The sequence below is a fragment of the Pongo abelii genome, chromosome 15 (genome assembly GCF_028885655.2).
Source record: "Pongo abelii isolate AG06213 chromosome 15, NHGRI_mPonAbe1-v2.0_pri, whole genome shotgun sequence".
In the NCBI taxonomy this organism is placed as follows: Eukaryota; Metazoa; Chordata; class Mammalia; order Primates; family Hominidae; genus Pongo; species Pongo abelii.
This window is the reverse complement of record NC_072000.2, coordinates 97,536,645-97,562,903: the sequence shown is the minus strand read 5'-3', so window position 1 is coordinate 97,562,903 and position 26,259 is coordinate 97,536,645. Positions and strand designations below refer to the sequence as shown.

Sequence of the window (26,259 nt, the reverse complement as noted above, 5' to 3'; positions counted from 1 at the left end):
CAGTGAGCCGAAGGTTCCAGTGAGCCAAGACTGCACCACTGCACTCCATCCTGGGTGACAGAGCAAGGCTCCGTCTCAAAAATAATTTAAATAAATAAGTTAATAAATAACCTGATAGATTTTCATTAAACACATTGTTTCCATCTTCTATTTGTAAGTTATTTCTAGCCTTTCAACATTTAACACTTAGTTTCTTCCCAGATAGTTTTCTAAACCAGTAGCATTGGGGCGTATGTTCTCAGGGCCTCCTGAGACTGTCACAAGTCATGGAAAAAGAAATTTTTTTAATTAAAAATAGCTGGGCATGGTAGCTCACACCTGTAATCCTAGCACTTAGGGAGCCAGAGAGAGGAGGAAAGCTTGAGCGCAGGAGTTCGAGACCTGCCTGGGCAACATAGCGAGACCCCATTCTCCACAAAAAAGAAAAATATAAAAAATAAAACCATTAAAAGCATTAACAATAATTTAGCCACTACCAAGAGGAAGAACAAATTCTGCTTATCAAGACAGCCATTTCCTCCATAATTTTTTAGCAATGCCTCATAAGCTGACAGCAAGTATAAACAGCTGGCTTAGCTACAATAGAATGAATCGGTGTTTTAAGTGTGAAGAATTTTAAAGCAAGCCAAGTAATTGTATAAAATTTAAATTTTATGATCATGTGTGGACCTTTTTACACTTAACACAATGGAAATGTTCATATTCATTTTTTTTCCCCAAAGGAAAAATTTCTGAATCATCACCATGTTGCACAGTAGAATAGAAATATGAATTCAGCTACTTAGTCAAGTTTCTAAAGAATGCAAATAACAGACAAAATTTAACTTCCAAAATCTGAAGTCATCAACATGATTTTGTGGTACTCTATCTCAGGTTTTACCTAAAAATTCATTATTATTCAGATAAAGATAGCCCCCTAATCACATGTTTTTAAAAAGCCTCTGCCCCACCACAACTTCCTGAGATCTGTGAAGAAACTGCAGTCTTGTGATCAGACTCCATATAGGACTGGCAGTTTTGTAATCGTAGGGAAAAAACGGTGACTGATTTTACGTGTCAATCAGTTGTAGTCTGCTGATCTGATTAGAAGCCTTGACAAATGCCTGGTGGCGATTGCAAATAACTGCCAAGCATATAGGGATGATACAGTAGCCCACTGTTTTGGGATCTGCTCTTGTACAAGAGTATAGGAACAAAAACATCTGTAAGTAAGGTACCAGAAAAATAACTGTCCACAACCAAAAAGGCAAGGAGAGTAATTGAGCTTTCAAAGAGTGTGTCCATGTGGTTCCTTCAAGGGGCTCCTCAGGGTGCTGTTGAATGTGTTCCAAGGCCAGCCTGTTGTAAGTCTCACTGATTTCAAAAACATAGTAAAATGCTGCTGCACTGGCTAACAGATACAATCCCACTCCAATCCATCCCATCCGCTGACGGAAGTTCATCATTCTCCATGCTCTGTGCCTTCAAATTAAAAAAGAAAATACAATTAGGGTCTAGTAATGCTGTCACGGCAACTACTCCAAATGTACTTGCTTTATCTCCAAGAATTCTAGGCCGGGCGCGGTGGCTCACGCCTGTAATCCCAGCACTTTGGGAGGCTGAGGCGGGTGGATCACGAGGTCAGGAGATAGAGACCATCCTGGCTAACATGGTGAAATCCCGTCTCTACCAAAAATACAAAAAAATTAGCCGGGCGTGGTGGCGGGCACCTGTAGTCCCAGCTACTCGAGAGGCTGAGGCAGGAGAATGGCGTGAACCCGGGAGGCAGAGCTTGCAGTGAGCCGAGATCGCGCCACTGCACTCCAGCCTGGGCGACAGAGCAAGACTCCGTCTAAAAAAAAAAAAAGAATTCTAAAGTATCCCACTAACACACTTAAGATTTAAAATAATTAAATTAAACATCTATTAAGAAATGCAAAACGTACAGGTTGTTTTGTGTAATACTTACAATAAAGTAAAACAACACACACAAAAAAACAAAAAAACATTGATTTCAGTATATATTGAGTTCTGCTTTTTAACGGGAATCCCTCAGAATAAATCACTGCATCCTACTTAAACAGGTCCATAATACCCGCCCTCCAGAAACTGGAATTAAACTAGTTTCTCACAGCACATTTCACTTTGACAGGTGAAACACTTTCTGGCTTAACAGTACTGCTTCAGACGTGAACGCGGGGTGCTACAAGTCAAGCCCCCAAGTTAAGACAGTAACTCCTGAGCACTTACAATGGTCCCGAAAATCTTCCTGTTCCCACGGCAAGCGTTAAAGAGTCACTCAGCTCTGAATAATCGGGTGGCTTTGGCATTTCAGAGAAAGCCACCATAAAATAAATCCCCTGGGTCACCCGGCTAGGAGAAAGGTGAGCGCCGCCAGCCTGGAGCACCAGCTACTAGTGATTAAGAACGGCGTGACTGCGGCGGGTCACGCGCGGCCCGGCCCCCGTCGCCGCCGCCGGAGACCCGCTCTGAGGACCTGACCCGGCAGGGAGGCGTCCCCGCCACTTGGGCCTCCGGGCGGCCGGCCCCGCCCCCTGCCGCGCTGCAGCGCCGGCACGCCGCGACCAAGGCTGCGCAGGCGGCGCCAGGCCCGGGCCTCGCCGCCTTGCAGCGCCGCGAGCCCAGCGCCCGTCAGCGGTCGCCGGCGGAGCCTGCTTGCAAAGCTGAGGTCCCGGATCTCACCTTCCTGTCCCGGGGTGGCCAGCCCGCCCGCCGTCCCGGATGCCGCCGCAGTCGGGGCTTCCGGCTAGGGCCGGAAGCGCGCGCGCCCCGCCCCCGAGGCCCGCCCCCTCATAACGTCAGATCGCCCCCTCCAGCCGCGCAGGTTCCCCGAGCGAGACCAAAACAGCTGGAATCCGGGCTGGAGCCGGAGCTCCGGCGGCGCGAGTGGCGGCAGGTCCCTTCAGGTGGGTGGCTGTCTGGGTCTGGCGACTCAGCGCTCCTCAGCCTTGCCCCCTGGTGCCCGCTCGCGACTGTCATCGCCCCATCACTTCTCGTTGCAGACAGCACCACAGGCACCTGGAGTACCGGCATCGGTCGCTTTGGCCCCCGAGTGTCCGTCAGAGCCTAGAGGAGCCCGCCCTCCCGCGCCTCGTCGGGGCCTGGCCAGGCACCTCGGCCGCCGGCGCACGGACGCGGGAACGGAGCACTAGATCACGGTGAGTGGAAGCGGGCCCGAAGCGGCCCTGCAGGCCCGACATCCGCCAGGCACCAGGGCTGGGAGGGGTGAGGGGCGAGCGCCGCAGTGCGGCTGCCGTGGCGTCGCCGCGGGTGGCAGGGCGCGCGGGGCTTGGGGCCTGCACGCTTGCCCTGGACGTTGGCACCTTTAGCTAACCTGTCTGCTCTGTCTTGCAGGCTGCTGGACCTTGGCACGTTGACAAGATTTCTCTGGGGTACCGCGGAGGATTACTTTGAATTTCGGTGGCCGCCTGTGGTCTGGGATATTTAGAACTTAAGTCTGTTATTTCGGGCACCATGACTTTGAGGCTTTTAGAAGACTGGTGCAGGGGGATGGACATGAACCCTCGGAAAGCGCTATTGATTGCCGGCATCTCCCAGAGCTGCAGTGTGGCAGAAATCGAGGAGGCTTTGCAGGCTGGTTTAGCTCCCTTGGGGGAGTACAGACTGCTTGGAAGGATGTTCAGGAGGGATGAGAACAGGAAAGTAGCCTTAGTAGGGCTTACTGCGGAGACTAGTCAAGCACTGGTCCCTAAGGAGATACCGGGAAAAGGGGGTATCTGGAGAGTGATCTTTAAGCCCCCTGACCCAGATAATACATTTTTAAGCAGATTAAATGAATTTTTAGCGGGAGAGGGCATGACAGTGGGTGAGTTGACCAGAGCTCTTGGACATGAAAATGGCTCCTTAGACCCAGAGCAGGGCATGATCCCGGAAATGTGGGCCCCTATGTTGGCACAGGCATTAGAGGCTCTTCAGCCTGCCCTGCAATGCTTGAAGTATAAAAAGCTGAGAGTGTTCTCCGGCAGGGAGTCTCCAGAACCAGGAGAAGAAGAATTTGGACGCTGGCTGTTTCATACTACTCAGATGATAAAGGCGTGGCAGGTGCCAGATGTAGAGAAGAGAAGGCGATTGCTAGAGAGCCTTCGAGGCCCAGCACTTGATGTTATTCGTGTCCTCAAGATAAACAATCCTTTAATTACTGTCGATGAATGCCTGCAGGCTCTTGAGGAGGTATTTGGGCTTACAGATAATCCTAGGGACTTGCAGGTCAAATATCTAACCACTTACCAGAAGGATGAGGAAAAGTTGTCGGCTTATGTACTAAGGCTGGAGCCTTTGTTACAGAAGCTGGTACAGAGAGGAGCAATTGAGAGAGATGCTGTGAATCAGGCCCGCCTAGACCAAGTCATTGCTGGGGCAGTCCACAAAACAATTCGCAGAGAGCTTAATCTGCCAGAGGATGGCCCAGCCCCTGGTTTCTTGCAGTTATTGGTACTAATAAAGGATTATGAGGCAGCTGAGGAGGAGGAGGCCCTTCTCCAGGCAGTATTGGAAGGTAATTTCACCTGAGTCTCAGGGAACCACGAAGGGATATGGCAATGAGTAGAGCATGAAGGTAGAACAGTCTGTATACTCTTGTGACACATACAATCCCTACCTTGTGCTGCCAAGTAACTCATTTTTGTGCAGTTCTCAGTATAAGCCCTTTGTCGTTTCTATGCCTATTTAATTGACTAGGAAGGATGTAGTTCTACACTGCCATTTACCTATTTAAATTCATCCTTGTGAATATCTTTGTTGTTGTTGTTGAGACAGAGTCTCGCTCTGTCACCCAGGCTGGAGTGCAGTGCTGCAATCTTGGCTCACTGCACCCTCCACCTTCCAGGTTTAAGCTATTCTCCTGCCTCGGTCTCCCGAGTAGCTGGGACTACAGGCATGTGTCACCACGCCCAGCGAAGTTGTGCATTATCAGTAGAGACGGGGTTTCACCATGTTGGCCAGGCTGGTTTCGAACTCCTGACCTCAAGTGATCCACCTGCGTCGGCCTCTGAAAGTGCTGGGATTACAGGTGTGAGACACTGCACCCGGCCTCATCCCTGTGAATTTCTTATTGTACAAAAGTTCTTTCACTACCTGTGTGCAGTGCTCTGAGGGGACAGACAAGACTTGGATGTATATGCCGAGCAGATCTCATTGAAGTATCAGCTTGTTTGGTATTAGGTGCAAGTGTAGCATGTCACATGTGACCATGTTGGATCATTGACAATTTTTAGGTATGTATTGACCTACATTTATGATGAAGATCCTGAGCGGAGGTTAAGATATTAAGTTATTTTCTGTATGAATCAGAATTATATTGATTCTGTGCAATCAAAACAAAAGGCAGAATAGAATGCTGAAATTGGTTAAGTTTGCAATGACCATGTTGAACCACAGATTTCTGCTATGTGTCATCAAAACATCTAGTTCTAAGTAACATTTTCACGATTGTTATAAAATTATAGGTGTGAACTTCTAAAATAAAGGAATGGTAATAAAATGACTTTGTCTGTTTTGTTTATATCACGGTTCCAAGAGAGATTTCATTTGAATAAAGAGTTCCCAAAGCATGAATCTGCAAACCACTGAACCTACACAGACTTAGTTCCTTGGACTCTTTCCTTTTGGTGCTCAGGGGTGGGAAATTGTTTTCTAAGTGAAGGGACCTTCTACCGAAGCAGTAAAACAATGGGATGAAACAAAACAGTGCACAAATTAGTGTAAGTAGTGCAGATGTATCAGTGTGTCAAATTTGGAAGGAGAAGGAAAGAAATGAACATTGCATGCTGCTGCTTGGAAGATTGGACTAAAAGTTTCTCCATGTACTTTCCCATTTAATCCTCTTGAAAAAAGATTGAGCAGTATAATCTTAGCACTTTGAGAGGCTGAGGCAGGAAGATCGCTTGAACCCAGGAGTTCGAGACCAGCTTGGGCAACATAGTAAGTACAAAACATTTTTAAAAACTAGCCAGGCATGGTGGTGTGCGCCTGCAGTCTCTGCTACTCAGGAGGCTGAAGCTGGAGGACTGCCTGAGGCCAGGAGGTCAAGGCTGCAGCAAGCCATGATTGTACCACTGCACTCCAACCGAGTGACAGAGCAAGACCCTGTCTTAAATAAATAAATAAATAAATAAATTTTAAAAACCCCTGCAATATAGGAAAAATCAGTTTCACACTTGTGAAAATGGGCACAAAAGGTTAGAAATTTGGTCAAGGGCTGGGCGCAGTGGCTCACGCCTGTAATCCCAGCACTTTGGGAGGCCGAGGCAGGCGGATCACGAGATCAGGAGATAGAGACCATCCTGACTAACAGGGTGAAACCCCATCTCTACTAAAAATACAAAAAATTAGCTGGGTGTGGTGGCGGGCCCCTGTAGTCCCAGCTACTCAGGAGGCTGAGGCAAGAGAATCACTTGAACCCAGGAGGCGGAGGTTACAGTGAGCCAAGATAGTGCCACTGCACTCCAGCCTGGGCAAAGCGAGACTCTGTCTCAAAAAAAAAAAAAAAAAAAAAAAAAAAATTTGGTCAAGGTGAAACATTCTTGGGTCAGAATTCTATCCTCTGTAGTAAGTGTAGTGAGTGATTAGGCCAGAATTCTATCCTCTGTAGTAAGTGTAGTGAGTGATTAGGCCAGAATTCTTGTCTTTCTGCAAGGCCCATGTTCTTTCTACTGCCAAGAAAGAGAAACAATCATCAGGGTATCTATACCCAATAGCCTCACAAGGGAAGCAGGGCAGGCGTTGGCTCCATTTCATAAGTGTCCATCTTATGTGCATTGGAGGGGAGTACAGTTGACCCTTGAACAACTTGGGGCTTAGGGGAGCCAGCCCACTGCACAATCTGCACATAACTTTTGATTCCTCAAAAACTTAACTACTATTACTGACTGGAAGCCTTACCAATAACAGAAAGTTGGTTAACATATTTTGTATGTTATTTGTATTATATACTATATTAAAGTAAGCTACAGAAAAAATGTTCTTAAGAAAATTATATGGCCATATGCGGTGGTTCACACCTGCAATCCCAGCACTTTGGGAGGTCAAGGCGGGTGGATCACTTGAGTTCAGCAGTTTGAGACCAGCCTGGCTAACATGGTGAAACCCCATCTCTACTAAAAATACAAAAATTAGCTGGGTATGGTGGCATGCACCTGTAACCACAGCTACTTGGGAGGCTGAGGCAGGAGAATCGCTTGAACCTGGGAGGCGGAGGTTGCAGTGAGCTGAGATGGCACCACTGCACTCCAGCCTGGGCAACAGAGCGAGACTGTGTCTCAAAAAAAAAAAAAAAAGGAAGAAAATCATAAGATAAACTATATTTACAATTCATTAAAGAAGTGGATCATCATAAAGGCCTTCATCCTAGTTGTCATCTTCACACTGAGCAGGCTGAGGGGGAAAGGGAGGGTTGGTCTTCCTGTCTGAGTGGTGGCAGAGACGGAAGAAAATCTGTGGATAAGTGGACCTGTGTAGTTCAAGCTCCTGTTGCTCAAGAGTCAGCTGCACGTTATTCTGAATCAGAGTCCTACTGCAAATTAAACACTTAGCAGTGGAGAATATAAGACTCTATAAGGTGGCATGGGTTATCTTTTACCTAAAAAAAAAAAAAAAAAAAAAAAATGAAGCATGGTTGACAATTGCTGAAAGGTAGGATAAAGTCTTTCATAAAAGTACCCAAATTTGGGATGTGCACCTTGGTTTTAGATTCAAAGGCATAGTATAATGTTTGTGTTATGACTAAATGTCATGATTAAGTTCCCATAAGTTCTTCTACAATGGAAAGATAAATATTAGATGACATATGGACTCTGAAGAGATTAGAAGGTGTAATTCTGATCTTGTTTATATTTGTGTAGTCATTTGGAGTGTACAAGGCATTGTGACACAGGCCATTCACTTGCCCCCTCAGTAGTGGGAAGCAGACATGGTGAGTGCGTGCACCCTTGGGTGTTAATACAGGTTGCTCCTCTCCATATGTGAGGCACTGAGCTGAGGGCTTAAGATTGTGTCATTAGATTTAGACTACAATCCCTGCCCTGGAGGTCTATTCAGGGTCAGTGATGATAGCTGGCGTTGAACAGCAGATACCGAGCACCAGTGAACACGTTTGATCCCACAATGAGCTCAGTCCTTGATTTTCCTCATTTTACAGATGAGACTGAGAAGCTAAGTAACTTGCCCAGGGTTTCATAGCTAGTGAGTGGCAGGCTCAGACGTTTCCAGAGTTCACCATCTTAATGTATTCTACGCTGCCTTATTCAGAAACCTACTATTTCCCCATTTGACAGATGAGAAGCTTGAGGATCAGAGAGAGTCAATGCCAGGGGCAAGGGCTCATAGCCTGATTCCAGAAAGCTGTTCTTAAGGTGTTCTGACGTGTATCTGATAAACACTACATAATTTTTGTTTAAGTTATGTTTATGGAATCATGTAAAATAAAATATGCTCCTCTTAAATAGCTATGTTTCAACTGGGCATGGTGGCTCATGCCTGTAATCCCAGCACTATGGGAGGCCAAGGTGGACGGATCACCTGAGGTCAGGAGTTCGAGACCAGCCTGGCCAACATGGTGAAACCCTGTCTCTACTAAAAATAGAAAAATTAGCTGGGCGTGGTGGCGGGCGCCTGTAATCCCAGCTACTGGGGAGGCTGAGGCAGGAGAATTGCTTGAACCCAAGAGGTGGAGGTTGCAGTGAGCTGAGCTTGTGCTACTGCACTCCAGCCTAGGCGACAGAGTGAGCTCCACCTCAAAAAAAAAAAACAAAAAAAAACCCATCACAGATCACAGACTAGAGACTAAGGAGAGAGGTGGTGAACTAAATGTAATGTGTTCTGGAAGGGATCTTGGAACAGATAAAGAGCATGAGTGGAAAAGTGGGATCCAAGTACAGTTAGGAAGTTAGAGGTCACAGTAATGTGCCAGTGTGAGTTTCCTGGAAGTGCCAAATGTATCACGGAAATGTAAAGTGTTAACAATAGGGGAAGTAGGTGAGAATACAGGAGCTCTTTGCACTCTTTGTAACTTATCTGTAAGCCTAAAACTACTATAAAAAAATGTTCATTGAAACACACACATATCTTGCGTTCCTAGATGTTTCAGCGAAAAGTAAAAAATAATAAAAAAAGAAGGGCTGGGTGAGGTGGCTCATGCCTGTAATCTCAGCACTTTGGGAGGCCGGGGCAGGCTGATCGTTTAAGCCCAGGAGTTTAAGACTGACCTGACCAACATAGTGAAACCGTGTCTCTACAAAACCACACGTGATGGCACATGCCTGTGGTCCCAGCTACTTGAGAGGCTGAGGTGGGAGGATCTCTTGAGCCTGGGGAAGTCGAGGCTGCAGTGAGCCGAGATCACGCCACTGCACTCCAGCCTGGGCGACAGAGCAAGACCCTGTCTCAAAAAAAAAAAAAATCTATGTAGATATATACACCACATGCATGGTAATCAAAGGGCCTGAGATGCCAACCAGTAAAACAAGTCATTTCAATCATTGAAACACCACTAGGTGGCGGTTAGCACGAAGGGCAGGCCCCAGCCAAGCCAAAGCAGGGGAAAGGGATTCTTATCTTATGTAAACAGGGTCATATCTAACCCTGGAAAACTAGAACATTTCTCAAACTTTAATGCAGAAAAATATTTTTTAATGCTCAGTCTACGACAATGACTTCTCTCTAGGTCCATGACGTTCTAGAATCTTCTAATTTATTGGTCAGAGAGGCCTGGCCTCACCAAATGGATTGATCTCAGTCTGTTTAAATGAGAACATTCTTCGTGATTCCACTTCACTCCCAGCTAGAGCTTCTCTCAACATTGGAAACCAGATCAACTTCTGAAAGTCACTTATTTCAAAGAGAATGAAATTGAGGTTCAGGCTGGGCATGGTGGTTCCCACATGTAATCCCAGCACTTTGGGAGGCAGAGGCAGGTGGATCACCTGAGGTCGGGAGTTCGAGACCAGCCTGACCAACATGGAGAAACCTCGTCTCTACTAAAAATACAAAAATTAGCCGGGCGTGGTGGCACATGCCTGTAATACCAGCTACTTGGGAGGCTGAGGCAGGAGAATCACTTGAACCCGGGAGGCAGAGGTTGTGGTGAGCTGAGGTCGCACCACTGCACTCCAGCCTGGGCAACAAGAGTGAAACTCTGCCTCAAAAAAAAAAAAGAAAGAAAGAAATTGAGGTTCAAAGCACTATGGAGCTATGGTGGGTTCCCACATGCTCTCCTTCTGCTGCTGCCAGCCAGCCTCACTCTGCTTTTAGAGGTGTTGGCGTTTTGTTTTCTCTTGTTTTTTTTTGAGACTGAGTCTCACTCTGTCACCCAGGCTGGAATGCAGTGACGCGATCTTGGCTCACTGCAACCTCTGCCTCCTGGGTTCAAGAGATTCTTCCCCCTCAGCCTCCTAAATAGCTGGGATTACAGGCACCTGCCATCATTCCTGGCTAATTTTTGTATTTTTGTAGAGACGGGGTTTCACCATGTTGGCCAGGCTGGTCTTGAACTCCTGATCTCAGGTGATCTGCCTGCCTCGGCCTCCCAAAGTGCTGGGATTACAGACGTGAGCCACTATGCCAGGCCTAGTTTTCTTTTTCTTTTCTTTTCTTTCTTTTTTTTTTTTTTTTTTGAGCTGGAGTCTTGCTTTTGTTGCCCAGGCTGGAGTGCAATGGCGCGATCTCAGCTCACTGCAACCTCCACCTCCCGAGTTCAAGCGATTCTCCTGCCTCAGCCTCCCGAGTATCTGGTATAACAGGCATGTGCCACCACACCTGGCTAATTTTGTATTTTTAGTAGAGACAGAGTTTCTCCATGTTGGTCAGGCTGGTCTCAAATTTCCAACAGGTGATCTGCTCGCCTTGGCCTCCCAAAGTGTTGAGATTACAGGTGTGAGCCGCTGCACCTGGCCTATTCTTATATTACCATATAAACTGGATAAGTATGTTAAATAAATTAGTGTCATTTATTACACCGATTTACTGATAATTAGTCATTAATTCACTGTAAAGTAGGCTTGTAAGTCACTACCCTAAAAGGTGGTTTGGGAGTCAGAGGTTGGGTCTACAATAGTAGAATTCTACAGATGAGGCATGTGAGGCTCAGAAAGGGTGAGAGGCTTTGCTCCAGGACATGAAGCTGAGTAGTGGTGGGGCCCAACTGGGAACCCAAATCTGAGGCTGCTTCTGTCTTGCTCTGTGACCTGAGCTGAGATGCTTAATTCCTCTTCGACTTCAGTTTATTTACCTACAAAATCTGTGCTCTCTTTTAGCTCTAAAACTCTGGTACTCAGAGGATTCTTTTGAGTATCTTCAAACTATAAACTGGGCCGGGTGCAGTGGCTCACGCCTGTAATCTCAGCATTTTAGGAGGCTGAGGCGGGCAGATCACTTGAACTCATGAGTTTGAGACCAGCCAGGCCAACATGGTGAAACCCTATCTCTACCAAAAATACAAAAAATTAGTCGGGCGTGGTCATGCACGCCTGTAATCCCAGCTATTTAGGAGGCTGAGGCAGGAGAATCACTTGAACCCAGGAGGCGGAGGTTGCAGGGAACTGAGATTACACTACTGCACTCCAGCCTGGGCGACAGAGTGAGACTCTGTCTCAAAAACATAAATAAATAAGTAAGCTATAAACTGACTCTAAGTTCTTAATATTTGTCATTTAATATGTGTTTCCAAATATTATCAGCATATCTTTTGATGAGTGTGCCTTTTAACTCTCCCACTAGATTCTATACTCCTCTTCAAGGAATATCATATCCCTAGATAAGCCCAATACACTTGGAAGGTAATCAATATTTCTTTTCTTTTTTGAGACATGGTTTTACTCTGTTGCCCAAGCTGGAGTGCAATGGTGCAAACACAGCCCACTGAAACCTCAAACTCTTAGGTTCAAGGAATCCTCTGACTTCAGCCTCCTGAGTAGCTGGGACCACACACACACACCACAATGCCCAGCCAATCAATATTTCTTGGGTTTTTGTTTTTTTGTTTTTTTGTTTTTTTTGATACGGGGTCCCACTCTGTCACCCAGGGTGGAGCGCAGTGCCATGATCATGTTTCACTGCAGCCTTGACCTCCCGGGCCCAAACAATCCTCCCACCACCTTAGCCTCCGGAGTAGCTGGGACCACAGGCATGCACCACCATGCCCAGCTAATTTTTTGTCATCGCTTGCAGGGACAGGGTTTCACCATGTTGCCCAGGCTGGTCTTAAACTCTTGAGTTCCACCCGCCTCAGCGAGAGTAGGCATGAGGAAATGAATATAATCATTGGTGAACCTGTTTCTAACCTTGTAACCTAAACCCAATCCATTACCTCTCTTCTCTGTCTCTCTCCAATAACAATAATAATAATACAGCGTAACTTATGCTACAGAAGAGACAACACTGTTCGCTACCACCCAGCACAGCAATTATTAACCCTTTTCCTCTTTTGTAATTAAGATTTGTTCACCCACTTTACAGAACCGTTAATATCAGAGGAAGCTCAGCCTCTCTCTAGCCCCAATAGAAAGAGTGGGTGGTAAATCTTTTGTTGTTGTTGTTGTTGTTTGTTTATTTTAGAGATTGGGTCTCACTCTCTAGCCCATGCTGGAATGCAGTGGTGCAATCATAGGTCACTGCAGCCTCGAACTCCTGGGCTCAAGTGATCCTCCTGCCTCAGCCTCCTGAAAGAGTGGTAAATCTGATAAGTTTAAATGACTTGGTATCCTTTGCCAAACTGTTTGCTATAGGTGTGGGCAGATAATTCAGGTCTAGCCAGTGAAATATGAACAGCTATTTTTTAACCTGTCTTCATAGGAGCATAGATTCTGGTGCCAGATTGCCCCAGGTCAGATTCCAGCTTCAGGCCAGACACGGTGGCTCACACCTGTAATCCCAGAGCAAGACTCTGTCTCCAAAAACAAAAATATTCCAGCTTCACCATTTTCTAACTCTGTGACCTTGGGCAAGTTTATTAACCCTGCCTGGGGCCTCAGTTTCCTCAACTGAAAATGGGGATAGTAATGAAACTCATTCACAGGGGTCATTGTGAGGACCTAGTGAACCTGTGCCTGTAAAGTGCTGTCAGTCACTGCACAGTGAATACTCAGTAGATAGCTCTTGTCTCTGTTCATCACTGCTGCATCATAAACTAACCCGGAACTTAGTGTCTGAACGCAGCAATGGTTTAATAGCTGTTATCTCACAGTTTCCGTGGATCAGGAATCTGGCAGCAGCTTACCTGGGTGGTTCTGACTCTCAGAGACTGCAGCAGAGCAGCCAGCCAGGGCTGCAGCCATGTCTTAGATGATCATCTTTCACACTCACCCACGTGGGCCTGTCCGCCGGGGCTGCCTCGTGACACAGGGCTGATTTCCCCTGGAAACAAGTGATCCAGGAGAGAGTGAGAAAAAACACCCACATGGAAGCCACCGTCTTTTAATCGTCTTATCTCAAAAGCGACATCCCATTGCTGTGTCATATTCTATTCATTAGAAGCAAGTCAGTAATCCAGCCCATGCTCAAGGGGAGGAGAGAAACATGGGTGTGGATTCCAGGAGGTGGGAATCACTGGGGCTGTCTTAGAGGCTGCTGCTGACAGCTGTTAGTTTTACCTACGCAGAGAAAAAGCCTATATTTTTGTTACTTCTACTTTATATTTTACCTACAAATGACAAAATTCCTCTATTAGAACTAGATTAAAAGAGAAAAAAATCCTCCATCCGTTCCTTCATGTATCTGAGTAGTAAGCACAGAATTGCCCTGTGTCCATTCTAAAGGGTGCTAGAGGCCATTTGAGGTTCACTGGTGAACAGCCAGCATATGTTCACTTTTTTAGCGTACAAGCATAAGTGCCTCCTAAATCTTCCCTACTCCAGGCTGTACATGTCCCGCTGCTTCTCGGCTTCCCTGATTCCCTGCTGATCTCACTTCCCTCCCTTCTAAGTATCCTTTAAGAATAAGCAATAAGCCAGGTGCGGTGGCTCACACCTGTAATCCCAGCATTTTGGGATGCCAAGGCGGGTGGATCACCTGAGGTCAGGTGTTCGAGAAAGCTTGGCCAATATGGTGAAACCCCGTCTCTAATAAAAATACAAAAACTAGTCAGGGGTGGTGGCGCATGCCTGTAATACCAGCTACTCGGGAGGCTGAGGCAGGAGAATCACTTGAACCCAGGAGGCAGAGGTTGCAGTGAGCCAAGACTGCGCCACTGCACTCCAGCCTGGGCAAGAGAGGGGGACTCCACTCAAAAAAAAAAAAAAAGGAAGAAGCAATAACCTGCTTGGCCTCTGACACTCTCACACCTCTTTCGGAGTGGGGAGAAGACTTACCTTGCACCAACCAGCTTCTGGTTTCTAAGCAACTGTACCCTAAATATTTAACAAAATCTTTTATTTTTTTTACTTTTGTCTCACTCTTTTGCACAGGCTGGTGTACAGTGGCATGATCACAGCTCACTGCAGCATTGACCTCCCAGGCTCAAGCTATCCTCCCACCTCGGGTGCCTGAGTAGCTGGGACTACAGGTGCATGCCATCACACTTAGCCATTTTATTTTATTTTATTTCATTTTTTTATTTTTATTTTTATTTTTATAGTGATGGAGTCTTGCCATGTTGCCCAGGCTTGTCTGGAACTCCTGGGCTCAAAGCAATCCTCCTGCCTCAGCCTCCCTTAGGCTTACAAGTGTGAGCCACCACACCCAGCAACAAAAGCTGTTAAAGTGTGCATTCCTTTTATCTAACATACTCTATAGAAATGTATCCCAAGAAACTAAATAAGGATGTCTACAAAGAATGGGCTGAAATGTTTTTCATTGCAATATTTTTTATAATTGTGAAAAAATCAGAAACCATATAAATGTCCAATCATAACTGATAGATTAAGTAAATTATGCAATGTCCAAAGGACTATAAACTCAGTAGCCATTACAAATTTTGTACTGAGGGCTGGGCATGGTGGCTTCTACCTGTAATCCAGCACTTTGGGAAGCTGGAATGGAAGGATTGCTTGAGCCCAGGAGTTGGAGACTAGCCTGGGCAACATAGTGAGACCCCTGTCTCCATGAAAAAAAAAAATTAGCCTAGGAGGTCAAGGTTGCTGTGAGCTGCGATCAAGGCACTGCATTCCAGCCTGGGCAATATAGCAAGATCCTACCTATATTAAAAAACAAAAAACTTGCATTGAGTTATAAGTATTGCAGTTGCTGTTTTTGTAGGTCAAAACTATTTGAATTTGGGTAATTTCATATGTTTCAACCTAATAGAAGGATTTTTTTTGTATACAAATAGGTTCACAACCTACCATGTAGTGGAAAAAGGCCAGGTGCAGTGTCTCACATCTGTAATCCCAGCACTTTGGAAGGCTGAGGTGGGTGGATCACCTGAGGTCAGGAGTTTGAGACCAGCCTGGCTAACACGGTGAAACCCATCTCTACTAAAAATACAAAAATTAGCTGGGCGTGGTGGCAGGCACCTGTAATCCCATCTCAAGGCTGAGGCAGGAGAATCGCTTGAATCTGGGAGGCAGAGGTTGCAGTGAGTTGAGGTTGTGCCATTGCACTCCAGCCTGGGCGACAAGAGCGAAACTCCATCTTAAAAAAAGAAAAAAAGAAAAAAGCAGAGTACAACAGTATTTATGGAACAATCTCATTTTTGTATTGGCAAATACATATAAATTATTTGTAACAAAAAAAGTCTGGAGAGGCATATGCCAAAATGTTAACAGCAATTATCTGTGGGTAGCAGAATTATGAGCAATTTTAACTTTTTAAAATGAAGTTTCTGCTTTTCTCCAACGAATACTTCCTATTTGTGTAATGTTTACAGATTCTTGAATAAATGAAATAAAATAAACCACAAGAGATAAATTGTGAGCTTGAGTCTGGGAGGTCAACGCTGCAGTGAGCTGTGATCATGCCACTTGCACTTCAGCCTGGGTGACAAAGCCAAAAAAAAAAAAAAAAAAAACCTTCACTTAAAAATATCTGTGGTTGGCCGGGTATGGTGGCTCATGCCTGTAATCCCAGCACGTTGGGAGGCCGAGATGGGCGGATCACGAGGTCAGGAGATCGAGACCATCCTGGCTAACACGGTGAAACCTCGTCTCTACTAAAAATACAAAAAAATTAGCCGGGCATGGTGGCGGACGCCTGTAGTCCCAGCTACTCGCGAGGCTGAGGCAGGAGAATGGCGTGAACCCGGGAGGCGGAGCTTGCAGTGAGCTGAGATCACGCCACTGCACTCCAGCCTGGGCAACAGAGCAAGATTCCGTCAAAAAAAAAAAAAAAAAAATCTGCGATTAATTCTTGTTGATCTTAGGGGGAAAAAAATCTGCAAAGACCCTTTTTCTTTCTCCTTTCTTTCTTTTTTTTTTTTTTTTTTGAGACGGAGTCTCACTCTGTTGCCCAGGCTGTAGTGCAGTGGTGCAGTCTCAGTTCACTGCAACCTCCGCCTCCTGGCTCAAGTGATTTTCCTGCCTCAGCCTCCCGAGTAGCTGGGATTACAGGCAAGAGCCACCACTTCTGGCTAATTTTTGTATTTTTCGTAGAGATGGGGTTTCACCAAGTTGGCCAGGCTGGTCTCGAACTCCTGACCTCAAGTGATCCACCTGTCTCAGCCTCCCAAAGTCCTGGAATTACAGACATGAGGCACTGCACCCAGCTTTTTTTTTTTCTTTCACCCCTACACCTTCTTCTGGGACCTTTTTCTTTCTTTTCTTTCTTTCTTTCTTTTTTTTCTTTTTTTTTTTTTTTTTTGAGATGGAGTGTTGCCCTGTCGCCCAGGCTGGAGTACAGTGGCGCAAGCTCCGCTCACTGCAAGCTCCGCCTCCTGGGTTCACAGCATTCTCCTGCCTCAGCCTCTCGAGTAGCTGGGACTACAGGTGCCTGCCACCACGCCCGGCTTATTTTTTGTATTTTTGGTAGAGATGGGGTTTCACCGTGTTAGCCAGATGGTCTCAATCTCCTGACCTCGTGATCTGCCCGCCTCGGCCTCCCAAAGTGCTGGGATTACAGGCGTGAGCCACCGCGCCTGGCCACTTTTTCTTTTTAAATTTTGTAAAACTTTACTTGTTTATCTGAGACAGGTACTTGCTCTGTCTCCCAGGCTGAAGTTCAGTGATGCGATCATAGCTTACTGCAGCCTTGACCTCCCAGACTCAAGCACTTCTCCCACCTCAGCCTCCTGAGTAGCTGGAAGACCCTCTCCCTCCCTCCCTCCTTCCCCCTTCCCTTCTTCCTTCCTTCTTCTTTTTTTTTTTTTGAGACGGGGTCTTGCTTAGTCACCCAGGCACTGGGATGTGGTGGTGTGATCATAGCTCACTGTAGCCTTGAACTGTTGGGCTCAAGTGATCCTCCCACTACAGCCTCCCAAGTAGCTAGAACTACAGGCCTGCACCACCGCACCTGACTAATTTTTATTTTTGTATAGATGAGCTCTCCCTGTGTTGGACAGGCTGGTCTCGAACTCCTGGCCTCAAGCAATTCTCTTCCTCCACCCTTCCTCAGCCTCCCAAAGGGTTGGGATTACAGGAGTGAACCACCGTGCCCGGCCCACAGACCTTATTCCAATCACAGTAGCGTTCAGAGTGTCCAGAGATTAGGCCCTATTATCTTTGGGGGCCATTCTTCAACCTGTTACTCCTTCTGCTTTCAGACCATGGTGTGTGTCTGAGTCCTATCCTGTGTCCATTCCTGCTGCCCTAGTGTTGTGGAAGTTCCGGCGGAGAGATGTGTTTTCACTTGGTAGCCCCCTCTGCAGGGACTGTTCCTTCAACAGTTGTCCAGGCTGGGTGTGGTAGCTCACACATGTAATCCCAGCACTTTGGGAGGCCGAGGTGGGTGGATTGCTTGAAGTCAGGAGTTCAAGACCAGCCTGACCAACATGGTGAAACCCTGTATCTACTAAAAATACTGAAAAAAAAAAAAAAAGAAAAAAAGAAAAAAAAATTAGCTGGCGCGGTGGCTCACACCTATAATCCCAGCACTTTGGGAGGCCAAGGGAGGCAGATCACCCGAGGTCGGGAGTTCAAGACCAGCCTGACCCACATGGAGAATCCCTGTCTCTACTAAAAATACGAAATAACCCGGGTGTGGTGGCGCATGCCTGTAATCTCAGCTACTTGGGAAGCTGAGGCAGGAGAATCACTTGAACTGGGGAGGTGGAGGTTGCAGTGAGCTGAGAGTGCACCATTGCACTCCAGCCTGGACAACAAGAGTGAAACTCCATCTAAAAAAAAAAAAAAGAAAATTAACTGGGAGTGGTGGTGGGTGCCTGTAATCCTAGCTACTCAAGAGGCTGAGGCAGGAGAATTGCTTGAACCCAGGAGGTGGAGGTTGCAGTGAGCCAAGATTGCGCCATTGCACCCCAGCCTGGGTGACACAGCGAGACTCCGTATCAAAAAAAAACAAAAACAAAAAACAGTTGTCCATATTCCAAAACATATTGACATCGCTCCTCGGCAGTCAATGCACCCACTTCTTGTTCTTGTAGGTTTATATTTGTTTTCATCCTTGACTGTCATTTTGGATGAGTTTCAGGTAGAAACAGAGATAACATGTGCATTCAATATACAGTGTTTAACCAAATGTTTCTCTACAGGCTTTAAATATTTCTGTGACTAGCTTTATTACTTCTTCCATTTGTTAAAATATTATCTGCTTGTTTTCGAAATATTCTCATACCAAGGACAAATAGGCGGCTAGAAATCACATCTCTTGGTCGGGTGTGGTGGCTCATGCCTCCCAGCACATTGGGAAGCCAAGATGGGAGGATTACTTGAGCCCAAGAGTCTGAGACCAGCCTGGGCAACATAGTGAGACCCAGTCTTTATAAAAAATAATGAAAATAAATAAAATTTAAAAAAAGAAATCACACCTCTTACCCAAAAGCAATGGTTAAAATTTGGGTCTACCATTATATATGTTTGAGACAGAATCTTACTCTATCACCCAGGCTGGAGTACAGTGGTGCAATCTCAGCTCTCTACAACCTCCGCCTCCTGGGTTCAACCAATTCTCCTGCCTCAGACTCTTGAGTAGCTGGGACTACAGGTGCGCACCACCAAGCCCGGTTAATTTTTTGTATTTTTAGTAAAGACAGGGTTTCACCATGTTGGCCACGCTGGTCTCGAACTCCTGACCTCAGGCATCTGCCCGCCTCAGCCTCCCAAAGTGCTGGGATTACAGGCGTGAGCCACCACACCCAGCTCCTATTATAATATTTTTAAAGCTTATCCCAAACCTGATGGCATTTTGCCCCTACATGTTTCAGCATGTACTTCTTAAAATATAGACCTTTTCTTATAATACCTATAGCACACCTGACAAAATTGTCAGTAATGACTTAGTATCATCTAACATCCAGTTCATATTAAAATTTCCCCAATTACATCAAAAATATCTACTCACCAAAATAAAAAAGTATCTTCTTACAGTTGATTTATGGGAATCTGGATTCAAAACAAGAGCCATGCATGACACTTGGTTGCTATGCCTCCGAAGTGTCTTAATTAAAGCAGTCCCTTGCCTTGTCTCCGTGCCATTGCCTTGTTGAATTTCAATTTTAAAAAGACACATAAGAAACATACAATATTCCCCTTTTATCCACAGGGGATATGTTCCAAGATCCCCAGTGGATGCCTGAAACTGTGGCTAGTAGAGAATCCATATAAACCATGCCTTTTCCTATACATACATACATATCTATGTTTTGTTGTTGTTATTGTTGTAGTTTTTGAGACGGAGTCTTGCTCTGTCGCCCAGGCTGGAGTGCAGTGATGCAATCTCGGCTCACTGCAACCTTCACCTCCCAGGGTCAAGCGATTCTCCTGCCTCAACCTCCCGAGTAGGTGGGATTACAGATGCGTGACACTATGCCCAGTTAATTTTTGTATTTTTAGTAGAGACAGGGTTTCACCATGCTGGTCAGGCTAGTCTCGAACTCCTGACCTCTTGATCTGCCTGGCTTGGCCTCCCAAAGTGCTGGGATTGTAGCAGGACGAGCCGCAGACAAAACCTCTCAGACACCGAGTTGTAGAAGGAAGGGCATTATTCAGCTGGGAGCATTGGCAAGCTACTGCCTTAAAATCCAAGCTCCCCGAGTGCACAATTTCTGTCCCCTTTAAGGGCTCACAACACTAAAGATTTCACATGAAAGGATCATGATTGATTTGAGCAAGCAGGCGGTACATGACAGGGGCTGCATGCACTGGTGGTAAGAGAGAAACAGAACAGGGCAGGGAGTTTCACAATGTTCTTCTATACAATGTCTGGAATCTATGAATAACATCGGTTTGTAAGTTATGAGTTGATTTTTAACTACTGGGTTTAGGCCAGGCAGGCCATGGCCTGGTTTCAGGCCTGGCGCCGGGCTGCCTGTCTTTGGTTTTACTTCCTTGTTGTTTTTTCTTGAAACAGGTACTGAGCATAAAACAATATAAAAGAGAGGGTCTCTCTCTTCCCTCATTTCCCCGCTTTGAGACTCTCACTTTTTTATTAGTGGGAGTTCTCACTCTTATTTTTGCTACTTATGTCTTTTTGTGAAATAGATTGATAGTGATTTATATAGTATGCTTGTGCTGAAGCATTTCGGTGAACTAAGATAGCGACGAAGTTTTTTTTATCATTTGGAGAAATACAGGTATCAGACAAGGGAGCAGTAAGTAGGTTCCTGTTACTATTATTACTCTTATTATAAGAGTTTAAATTCTCCTATTGCTGGGAACCAATTTCCAAACATGGCTCCCGGATTGAGTCCGTGCCGCACTTGCACAGGTACATGTGCCAGTTTTGTTATATCTTTAACTATATTCTCAACTACTTGCCCCGATCATTCTATGTGTAGACAAAAATTTTTCACAAACTCCTCCTTCAGCTGCTAGCAAGTAGTCAAGAGCTAGTCTATTTTGATAGATAGCATTTCTCATCAGAGTCTCTTGCTGGGTAAGAACAGTCAAGGCTTGACCGGTTTTATTAGTAATAATTTCGAAAACAGCTTGTAACCGTATGATTCGGTTGAGCATGTAGATGGGGGTTCGATATCCCCATGAGCCATCTTGTGCCCAAGTGGCAGGTCCATAGTATTGTATGATTTTTTCAGGGGGCCATTCATCATCTTTCCAATCACCTATGGCTATGCTTCATTTTTTGTGGGAAGCATAGACTGGGAAGCCTAGAAGTTCACCTGTTTTTATGGGCAGTAAGAAGAAAGATGGCTTAATGGTGCCAATTACACAGCTACCTGTCCACTGATCAGGCCGCTTAGCATAAGCTCTGTGTCCACATATAACCCAGTGGGGGACATCCAGTCCCAGTGGAATTCTGGGTGGGCCCAAAGAGTCTGCAACTTTGGAAATTTACTGAATGGATTTCTTTCTGTGTAATTGGAACTCCACCACATAACTGTTTTTGTGGTACCATTATACAGCTTTTGCCTAAGACAACTAAGCCGCCTTACAGGATGAGTGAATCCTTTTCCTTCTCTAGCTATGCAATACTGTCCAATAATTGAGACTTTTAGAACCCAAAAATTGTCAGGGTGATTCTTTTGGGCTGGGAATTCATCAGGAACTGGGTCTGTAGGAACTAATTCTCCGGCTTCCCATGGCCATTGATCTCCTATTGCGGTTCCTCCGCAAACATAACATGAGGTGACTTGTAGAGACTTGGCTACATGTTCGGCTAATTGTAAAAACAAATTTTTAGTTTTTCCTGGAATCTCAGGTACTGGCACATTTAGTTCATCATAGAAAGTCAAATACTGGTTCTGGAGAGCGTTTTTGAACCTCTCCTTTTGTTAGGATGCTTACACTAGGATCTAGTCTTTTTCTATCAATGCCTAATGTTATATGTTTTTCTTTATTCCACTTTGGGTCTGAGGGGTTTGTGATTATCAATTTTAAGAGGTGGTAGCTCCCACTCATGCAGGAGGGGCTGACTTTTCCTTTTTGGAGCCAAACAGGATCTTTTTTATCTTCTTTCCAAGTAGCCCAAATGACACAAGCCCAGTATTGACACATCTCACATAAATATGATTTTTGACAGATGTACTTATTTTCTGTTGTGTAACTTTTTTTCCAATCTAAAGAACTGCATCCTATCCCATGCTGTTTACTATTAATAGTGGCACAGGCGTCAAATTTTAAGGTCACATTTTTAGGGACCCCTCTCTCTTTTGTTCTAGCTATTACCTTACTTGTGCCACCTAGAAAAGGACCAGTCCTTAATTTTATTTTAAAAACTGTGATCATGGGAGGCTTAAAATGGGTCATAACACGCATCAGGTTGGTTATTTCCTGGGCTACATACCTTGGATAGAATAGCATTATACAAACAAGTTTTTTTTAGAGTCCTGGTACACTTATAATAACCATAAAATAATAGGACTGTAGCAATCTTTTGTCCTTCCTCAGTGACGTGATGTATATACTGGAAACAGTTCTCAGTCTGAGCAAGGTCAGTTGAAGTCCTTACTGTACAAGTCGAAATTTTAAGGAAAATGAGTCCCACGATGAGTTTCCTCATGCTTTGGCCATGCGTGGACCAGTCAGCTTCCAGGTGTGACTGGAGCAGGGCTTGTCATCTTCTTCAGAGTCACTTTGCAGGGGCTGGCGAAGCTGCTCCCATCCACGTACACCTCCCAGTCTACTGATGTTAAAGGGTAGTCTTGGTGGTTGGGCCTACAAGAATAAACTGAGTCCAATACTTCTACACAGTTATGTTTAACTGGGCTCTCTGATACCGGGAGCAAAGTGGCAGGGTTTAGGGTGTTGCAAACTTCAATGATTATGCTGGGATTTTCACAGAGCAAGCTTTGGTATCTAGTTAGCCTAGCATTCATTAGCTAATGGAGCACTTTGGTATTTATTAAAATCACCACAGCATGGGGGGGACTTTATGTTTAGGTTTTGTCTTAGAGTTAGCTTATCTGCTTCTTGTGCTAACAGGGCTGTTGCTACCAGGGCCCTTGGACATGGGGGCCAGCCTTTGGAAACCCCAGCTAGTTGTTTTGAGAGATAGGCCACTGGCCTTGGCCAGGGCCCTACAGTCTGGGTTAAAACTCCAACTGCCATTTTTTTCTCTTTTTGACACATAGAGTGTAAAGAGTTTTGTCAGGTCAGGTAGCCTCAGGGCTGGGGCAGACATGAGTTTTTTTTTTTTTTTTTTTTTTAACTCATGAAAAGCTCATTGCTGTTGGTTGTAATAGATGTAGTTTATCTAATCTACATTTTTATTGACTGTTATCTACCAAAATATTGACTTAAATCTTGTAACTATTTGATTTCAAGCTTTAAATTGATCTGGTATTGCTTGCGGGGCTCCAATTGCATCTAAATAGATGTGAGAGTTGAAAGACCTATAAGGGGCTTCTCTTGCTTTACTATGTCTTATTTTTTTTTTTGCCTCTGGTTGATGAAGTGCCAGGGTGAAAGGGATAGCCAAATGGACTAAATCACAAGTGCCACTCTAGTTATTTGGCAGAGTGCCCGGTAAAGGTCCACCGCAATACCACCACACATCCGCTCGGGGATGAACAAGGGCTGACTGATTGATAAGCTCTTGAAAGTTCTTAAGCTCACTGCATCCCTTCAGATCTCCAAGGAATGTTAAGTCTTCTCCCTGCTGTCAGAGACACGAAGTGAACTTAGTGTTGGGAGATGGAAGCTGGATGGCCCTCGGGGGCTGACCCGTGGGGACTTCGGGATATAGCAGAGAGAGCTTGGCATGACTTATTACTCCAGGCTGTAGAATCCTGGAAGAGAGGTACCATGCAGCCCACGTCTGGTCGACTGGAGGACCACCTTAGTGGAAGGGGGACAATTAGAACCTCTGGCCTGCCATGTGCACAAGCATAACAATTGTTTCTGTTTAACGTCAGATGGAATATTTGATCCATTTCAGCCAGGCATTTGCATCTTGGTATGCTGTCTTAATTGCCAAAGTTTGTTTTAAGTCTTTAACTTTTATGATCCTCTAGTAAAATGAATGTTTCCTTTAGCGCCAATTTTTATTAGTTTTTAGACCAAAGAAAGCTAAACACCATTTTATATTTAATAATATTTCTTGAATGATTTTTATACCAGATAAGTTAAATTTTATCTTTATATTAGTGTGTTATTAATGTTAAACTTAATTTTAATAAAACCTTGTAGACATATTTATCCACTTTTTTATGTTTGACCATAAGGTAAAATTTTATAGACTCTGTTTAACCTTTTATAATTTTTGTTAAAGAGCAGGTTGATGCTTTAAGAAAAAACCTGTTGCACTTTTACTTTAATGTCCAGTTCACAGAAAAACTGGACAATACCTTTTTAACTTTGGCTAATATGTTTACACACAGAATTTTCTTTACAATTAACGTTTTAAAACTTGCTTAAACTTTCAAAACAATAATTTTTTTAACCTTTTAATGTAGGTAAAAATCCACATTCTTATGCCTACTTATAATCTTTTTACCAAAGGTATATTTTACTTTTTAATACACCTTGCACATAAACTGTTTCTTCAATAGTACTGAGGAGGCCTTATTACTTTTAAATTATACAACATTTTTTGCATACTTTTTTTATAACATTTTTCTTTCATGACTTTCGCCGACAATTCTTCAACATGTCTCAACTTTCTGACTTATTACAAACATTTTTTTTTTCTTTAAACAACCAGTTAATTTATTTCAGGACAAGAATTTACCATATAACACTCTTTTTACATAAATTCTGCCTCCCCTTTTTTTCTTTCTTTTTTTTTTTTTTGAAGATAGCCATTCCTTTTTTTTTTATTTTAAGCGAACTTTCTTTATGTCTTTGGACTAGACTGCCTAACGCCACAAGATTAGAAGTTACCATAATACATGTTACACTGTTAACTTTTAGCAAACTTCACTTTTGTTGAAAACCTTGTAAGTTTGGGATTTCAATTATCCTTTGCTATTAATAAGACCTTGTTTAGTTTAAATTAACTTAGAATTGGTATAGATGGCCTCTTTTTTTTCTCTGCTGGTCTTTCCTTGCCTCTGCCAGCCGCTTATGCTGCTGTTCTCTTAACTACTGTTGTGGGGAAGGGGGTCTAAAACCAGCTGTAACTGTCTATGTACAGAAACTGGTCTGGGTACCTTGGCTTACAGGTTACCCTGTGCCATACCTTTGAAGCAAGGGACCTGTCCAGGCTTCCTTCTGATGGCCAACCCACCTCTAATGCTGGCCAGTCTATTTCACACAAAGTTCTAAGTTCTCCTGGTGTCACAGTAACACCATAATCTCTCTTAAATTCTTTCTTGAAATTTTTTTAACATAGTTCCCAGTGGGGTGGGCTTACTTTGCACCTGACCCATGTTTTTTTTTTCCCAAGACAAAATACCATGCTCACACCACACACACTCACCACAAGACAAAGAACGGATAAAGAGGGCACACACACACTTTTACCATTTATACCAAACCAAAATCACGAAATTCAAAATCCGAGTACCAAAAAATTCAGGCAAGTCAAAACCAAAACCAAAACCAAAACCAAAGTATCCAGCAATTCAAGTCAAGTCAAAACCAGAACAAAAGTGCCAACACAGGCACACCATGGATGATCAGGCCACGCTTCCACTCAGATGGAGTGGGGCAAGTTCCAAAGACTAGCGTTACCAAGTTTTAGATGTCCGGACTGCCAGTTCCTTTCCGGTGTTCAGCCACTGTGTTAATCCTCTACGGGAGCCTGCTACCTGCTGCTCTGGCGAGGCGTTCCACTGGGGCAATTTCCTAACCAGGAGTGCTCTTTGGATTGCATCACTCAGGCTGGCTGGAGTACCCCCGGGGACGCTCCACAGGGCAGGCTTAAGCCACCTAAGGGGCTGGCTGCCTCAGCCGTCCGTCAGTCACCTCGCTTCCCGGTCAGGGAACCAAGAAATGCAGCAGGACGAGCCGCAGACAAAACCTCTCAGACACCGAGTTGTAGAAGGAAGGGCTTTATTCAGCTGGGAGCATTGGCAAGCTACTGCCTTAAAATCCGAGCTCCCCGAGTGCATAATTTCTGTCCCTTTTAAGGGCTCACAACACTAAAGATTTCACATGAAAGGGTCGTGATTGATTTGAGCAAGCAGGCGGTACATGACAGGGGCTGCATGCACCGGTGGTCAGAGAGAAACAGAACAGGGCAGGGAGTTTCACAATGTTCTTCTATACAATGTCTGGAATCTATGAATAACATCGGTTTTCAAGTTATGAGTTGATTTTTAACTACTGGGTTTAGGCCAGGCAGGCCATGGCCTGGTTTGGGGCCTGG

General features: G+C 44.8%; 2 protein-coding genes across 4 annotated transcripts; one reads left to right on the top strand and one right to left on the bottom strand.

The window, feature by feature from the left end:
- Positions 1-633: 633 nt before the first annotated feature.
- LYSET (lysosomal enzyme trafficking factor) lies at positions 634-25,175 on the bottom strand. 3 transcript variants are annotated; one of them, XM_063715718.1, is made up of 3 exons: positions 25,129-25,175; positions 13,229-13,365; positions 634-1,461 (listed from the first exon to the last, which is right to left on the bottom strand). In XM_063715718.1, exon 3 carries the CDS (start codon positions 1,443-1,445, stop codon positions 1,050-1,052), a length of 396 nt encoding a protein of 131 aa, XP_063571788.1. In that variant the 5' UTR covers positions 1,446-1,461; positions 13,229-13,365; positions 25,129-25,175; the 3' UTR covers positions 634-1,049. The 3 variants fall into 3 exon arrangements, with proteins under 3 accessions (XP_063571788.1, XP_024087755.1, XP_002825094.1); XM_024231987.2 differs by lacking the exons at positions 13,229-13,365; positions 25,129-25,175 and adding an exon at positions 2,683-2,765; XM_002825048.4 differs by lacking the exons at positions 13,229-13,365; positions 25,129-25,175 and adding an exon at positions 2,230-2,654.
- MOAP1 (modulator of apoptosis 1) lies at positions 2,764-5,500 on the top strand. The gene is made up of 3 exons (XM_002825047.4): positions 2,764-2,906; positions 3,003-3,158; positions 3,355-5,500. Exon 3 carries the CDS (start codon positions 3,475-3,477, stop codon positions 4,528-4,530), a length of 1,056 nt encoding a protein of 351 aa, XP_002825093.4. The 5' UTR covers positions 2,764-2,906; positions 3,003-3,158; positions 3,355-3,474; the 3' UTR covers positions 4,531-5,500.
- Positions 25,176-26,259: the final 1,084 nt, after the last annotated feature.

Bases quoted from the DNA above. Each gene is read 5' to 3' on its own strand.
- MOAP1 (XM_002825047.4), top strand. From the start codon at position 3,475: ATGACTTTGAGGCTTTTAGAAGACTGGTGCAGGGGGATGGACATGAAC.
- LYSET (XM_002825048.4), bottom strand. From the start codon at position 2,327: ATGGTGGCTTTCTCTGAAATGCCAAAGCCACCCGATTATTCAGAGCTG. The intron at 1,462-2,229 runs GTAAGTGCTCAG...TTTAATTTGAAG, and splicing joins GGAAGATTTTCGGGACCATT to GCACAGAGCATGGAGAATGA.